The 6,000-nt window shown below is 26.2% G+C and overlaps 1 protein-coding gene across 1 annotated transcript in view; it reads left to right on the top strand.

Moving 5' to 3' along the window:
• The first annotated feature begins 975 nt into the window (after positions 1 to 975).
• LOC136074261 (uncharacterized) overlaps positions 976 to 6,000 on the top strand; it is a 36,509-nt gene continuing 31,484 nt past the window's right edge. Inside the window, exons 1-4 of the mRNA XM_065786566.1 lie at positions 976 to 1,009; positions 2,767 to 2,889; positions 2,966 to 3,049; positions 4,199 to 4,483. Of these exons, the coding sequence (XP_065642638.1) occupies positions 976 to 1,009; positions 2,767 to 2,889; positions 2,966 to 3,049; positions 4,199 to 4,483 (526 nt within the window). The remainder of the gene's footprint in view (positions 1,010 to 2,766; positions 2,890 to 2,965; positions 3,050 to 4,198; positions 4,484 to 6,000) is intronic.

The raw sequence follows: 6,000 nt of genomic DNA, 5'->3' as shown, positions 1-6,000 counted from the left end.
ATTTTAAGGCTTCTTCAACAAAATGGGAAATTATCAATCTAGGAACTCAGTTAAAAAAAATGGTATATTTTTTTTTTAGTTTTTCTTATTTGTTTACTTATTTTAATGATTTTAGTTTAAAACTTTAAATTATTAATTTGGGAAACGATATAACAGCAAAATCTTTAAAATTAGGAATTAGCAAGGATTTTTCACACAAATCTATTTAGGATCAGGTGTGGATGAATCTAGTTAATTTTCTTTTTACTCTTTGAGCTCTGCAGTCCTAATAACACATTTTTCTGTAAATATTAAAGATTAGTCTTGCAGAGTATTTGTTTAGTGACAAAAAAAACTGCTTGGGAGATTTTCAGGGCCTTAAAAAAAAAAAGGGAGTTTATTTTTTCCATCTCGGTGTATTTTAATGCATTAATATATTATAATTGTAATGCATTAATACATTATAATTTTATAAAAATGATTAATAATGTATTGCTAAGTACAAAAATTAAAGAAATTTTTTTAATTTACTTTTGCAAACAATTAAAAGCGAAAAAATTAATATATTTTTAACTTTGTTGCAAATATTACTTACAATGAATCGATTAAAGTGAAATATGAAACTATGTTTTTCGAATTTACGACCAAATTATAATTGTAAAATAAATTCAAACTACAAATGAATCAGTTTTTTTTAACAGGGCAAATTTGCATAAATTGTTTTGAACAAATCACCCTTTTATAAAACATTCATGTCTGACCAATAGAGGATATTTATCATAAATAAAAACCAGAACCTTTTTTTTTGTTGTCATAAACTCTTATTGTTAAAAGCATAATACTCCCTATGTTATTTTTATCTTTAATGAAAAAAATATCATTACAATCAAAAGATTATTTTAAAAAAATCAGATTTTAAAATGTCAATCAAACACTTATACACACTAAGATATCTCTAAGACACAAAGACATACTTAGATTCAATTGTATTATTATATGAATATACATACTTCAATTGAACTTAGATCAAGTATGGTGAACTAAGGTTACTCTTTTTATATTACATGAACAATTTTCCAGATATTCTCACAACTAAGGTGGCATTGTTTGCTGATGATACTATCATTTTGTCTTGATAAGAAGCCAACATTCTTTAATCTCTTGGATGGACATTTGAGCTTGAAAAGGATCTCACTTCTGCTACAGCATGGGGCTCACAGTGGCTGGTGAACTTTAATTCAGATAAAACCCAGTTTTTTTCAACTAATCATTACTACAATAATTTAGGTCTTCCTATATTTATGAATGGTGATGTACTTAATGAGTCACAAATAAGAACTTTTTGTGCTTTCTCAATCAGAAAAGTTGTTAGCTCACGATTTCCCTTCTGAAGGCACAAAAAACAAACAGCTTTTTTATTCTCTTCATGGTCTTTGGCTTTGTTAGGCATTTTTGCAACTTATATGTTCTAGTGTGTTGTGAAAATTGTTTATTATTTGAAATACATTATTTTTCCCAGAAATTTTTTATTAAAATGACACAAAAAAAAGATATTATTATTTTAAGGTGTTTGTTTTGGGAATAATAAAAACAATCAAAATAATTTTCAGAAACACTTTTGGGGAAAAGATTTAAAAGTGATTTTAAGTTTTCACTTAAAATCACTTCTTGATGTTTTCCCCATAACCAAGTTAAGTAATAAGTTCTGTATATATGCAAAATCCCCTGTCATTTTGAAAATTTTTAGGCCTATTAGCTTCAAACTTTAAAATCAAAATATCTTTCTCAGATGTAATAGTTTGATTTCCAAATTTATATCTAAATGTTTTACAATATATGGGCTATCATCCCTTAAAAGGGTTTTCTAGGGACATAAGATTGATCATGGCTTGAGAACTCAGTGACCTAAAAGTTAAAAGGTAGTAATTTTTTTGATCCTCTCTTTCATCAATTTATATTTAAATACAGATAACTCATTCTTAACCCATCCTATATGAACAGCAGTTTTATAAAAGGCATTAAGTCCATTTTTAAAATAATGATTTTTCTCAACATTTGAATTTTTTATTGGTAAACGCACAAATCTAATTATGCTAGTATCAATGAAAAAGTCAGTCATTTTTATTTACGATTACAAAATTATAGAAAAAATCTTCGCCTGACAATTAGTTTTTTGTGTTTTTCTCAAAACTGTAGAAATGTGAATTAGGGCCTTTTAGAAAAAAGGCTCTTCATATTATTAGGCAAAAAAGCATGTAAAAAGGCTTACTTTATTATGAACGAAATTTCTGTGCAACAAGTTCAGGCTGGATACAAAAGAAGAATTCAATATTGCACGTTAAATATTATTACAAATAGGACAGGGTTCAGATTTTGTTGATTTTCACAACACACAAAGATTTTAATAAATAGAAAATTTTGAAAAATAATCAAAGTTAATAAATTTAAAAGATGTTGTTATGAGAAAACTGTAAATGGAAAATACATGAAGAAAAGATTATGAAGGAAAAGCAATACAACTATAAGAAAACATAACTGTTGATTAAACTGAGATGTACCCAAGAATTTATATCTAAAGTGCATATCTTTATAATAACTTTGTTTTTATTATTATTTTGTGGTTTATAATTATATATTGATAAACTGTTTGTATTGATCTATCCAAAATAGTATCTTTATAATGGATAATTATATTTTGATATGTTGGAATTTATTTTGAGTTAAAATTTGATTTTGCATATGCTTTTAAATATATATAAAATTCTATTGTTTTTTGCATTAAACCAGTCGAATCAACAAAACAAGAATCAGATGGTGATGTGGAAAGTCATAATTCACTACTTCCAGTAGCAGTAGAAAAAAAAGAACTCAAAGAAGATACTAAAGATACCCATGAAGTATCTACACCTGGTAACTTTTATATGTATTTAATAATATATTATATAATAACTTTGTTTTTAATATTGTTTTTTGGTCTATAATTTAGCTTCTCTGCTTGACTTATGTCTTATTTCTGATTCTAGTCAGTGTTCAGTTTCTCCATATTCACCCTTAGGTGCTTCTGATCATGGTTTGATTTCTTGAAACCATTACTTCATTCTTCTTCATCACCTGAATTCCTTTATTGTTGTACCTTTCACAACTACCTTGAATTTGACTGGAACTCTTTCCATGTTTTTCTTCTGATGGCCTTAAGGTAGAAATGTTTAGTCTTCCTTCTGATTAATGTCATTTTTATATAACTTTTTGGATTTAAGCTGTCATGGAATCTTTTTTTTCTCTCATTGTGCTGCTGCATTTTCTAATTGAACACATTACTTCCATATCTATTGCCAAATAACTCTCATACAAAACAGACATCTGTTTACTATTGCTAGAAACCATTGTAAAAAGGTTTGTTTAACCCTGAAGACCGCTATTCTTTAATGTGTCTATAATAAGGTCAAATTTATTATTCCACTTCTCTTGCATGGTTCAGATTTTGTTACCTCAAGCAAAGGAAAAAGTAAATTCCCAAGAACTTTTCATCCATTTTAACTCTTCATTCCACTAATCACATCCTACCTGGTATAGCCGACAAACTGGTTTACCCATTGCTTGACATTTATATCACTCCAGTTTGTGTATCTAAAGTGATTTTCTGCTTAGACTCTTCTACAGCTTGTGGTCCAGAAAACGTACCTGTTACAGTCTTGAAGAAGTTTTGAAAAGGTGTTTTGAAAAGATGTTATTATGAAAAAATTGTAAATTGAAAACAGATTTTCTTTTGTTCTTCAAAATTTTCATTTATAGTATGTTATTTGATAACCAGCATATTGTTAATTTAGATTCTGTGTAGCTGTTTAATTTATTAAAAAGTTTTTTGCTGTTAATCAATTATCTTTTTGTTTATCTTATATATTATGTATTTATTATTAAATATCTTATGTGTTTATTATTTTATCGCTATAGATTTTGCTTTCAAAATTTTGAATCCTAACACTTTTATTGGATTATAATTGTTACAAATTATGACTTAATTATCTAATAAACCCGTCAATCAATTTTTTAAACTTCTTTTAAAATCATATTTAAATACTCACAAATACCTTTTTTTTTTTTTTTTTTTAATTTTATTTTAATTATTATCATTAATTAAGTGCCATTTTTTTTAAAAGAAACTTATTTGCCATTTTCTTTAAAAGAAATTATATTTGGAAATTAAATTTCTTTTTTTCAGTGACTGGAAATGAATTGACTTCTGATGAATTTATTTCAAAATGTTGTGGTGAAATAAGCTATAATATTGGAAGTAATTGGTTGCGATGGGGAAGACATCTAGGTCTTAGTGATTCAGATCTTGATAATATTGGCTCTGATAATAAAAATTGTTATGAAAAGGCTGATAATGTATTAAAAAAATGGAACCAAAAAAGTAAAAATTCTTCATGGGAGCAATTAAAAAAAGAGTTAGAAGCTTTTGACCGCTTAGATATTGTAAATGAAATTGAAAAAAAATTTGGAGGTAATAGTACTTAACAAGGGTTATATTTTCTTCTATTTACTGATATGTGTGTATATGTTCATATATATATATATATATATATATATATATATATATATATATATATATATATATATATATATATATATATATATATATATATATATATATATATATATATATATATATATATATATATATATGTATATATTATTAGACACTAGATAATTGGTCTCGAGTCTCAATTTCTCGTCTGGTATCAGTGCGATACCATACAGTATCAGTATCGAAATCATGCAATACTGGTATTGAAAGTATCGTTAATGTTGTTTTGTTTGGTATCGCTGCGATACCTTACAGTATCGATATCAAGATCACTTGGTACTGGTGTCAAAGTATTGTGTTTATGTGGGTATCGTTTGGTCTTGATGCGATACTTTATATTATCGATATTAAGATCACAGGATACTGGTATTGAGAGTATCGGTTATGTTGGGAATGTTTAATCTCAGTGCAATACCTTACAGTATTAATATCAAGATTATGCGATACTAGTATCAAAAGTTATTGCTTATGTTGGTATTATTTTGTACCGATAGTATCATTTGATATTGCAACTCGGGTCATCATGAGAACTTGTGATTTATTTTTATAAACAATTAGTAATTTGAAATAGTAAATTCGTATAATAAATGAATTGTATATAACTGACTCATTTATTATAAAAGAAATTCTTAAAGATAGTTGTACAACATCATGTTTATCATTTAATTTCGCATCTGGTATATTTGTTTTAATTTAAATAGTTGTGTGATATCACTTCTGTATTTTAATTTCTCATCTGTTATTGTTTTAATCAGTTTTTTCTATCGTGATTAAAAGGAAAGAAAAGATTTTGTTTAACATTTATTTCTATATTAAATTATTACAAATAATTAAATTATGTTAAACAGTGTGTAAGGGGCGGACAAAAAGGAAAGGGGGGTGGTGTTTAGGGTAACTATCCGCCCCCCTACCTAAGAAATGCCAAATTTCAAAATATTATTGATAAAATTAAAAAGATAAGAAAAAATACAAAAAATTGTAATTCAACATTTTATTATTTTTCTCAACAAAAAAAAAGTATTTATATTACCATTCAATATATTTATATATATTAAATATATATATATATATTATTCAATATATATTAGCAAACTAAATCTTTTAACCTAAAATCATTCTGATCAACTGAAAGAGTTGTTTTATTTAAAAAAAAGTAAATCTTATTTTTTAATTTTTTTGGTCAGACTACCCCCTAGCACGTTGACCTTTATCTGCCCCTGCTGTGTGTAGTTTCTCATATTGTTATTCCATTCAAGCAAAATTTTCTGTGCGGATTTAATTGCCAAGGAAATAGTTTTGCAATCAATAAAGAGAGGTTTTCATATAATTCTCCAAAGGAAATGACTTGTGATGCAATTGTTAATGATAATTCTAAATAAGAATGAGAAATGATTGTTCAAAGGGAATTGATTTTGTAACAGTCATTACAGTTA

Source organism: Hydra vulgaris, chromosome 01 (assembly GCF_038396675.1).
Source record: "Hydra vulgaris chromosome 01, alternate assembly HydraT2T_AEP".
Classification (NCBI taxonomy): domain Eukaryota; kingdom Metazoa; phylum Cnidaria; class Hydrozoa; order Anthoathecata; family Hydridae; genus Hydra; species Hydra vulgaris.
This window is presented reverse-complemented; position numbering and strand designations above follow the sequence as displayed.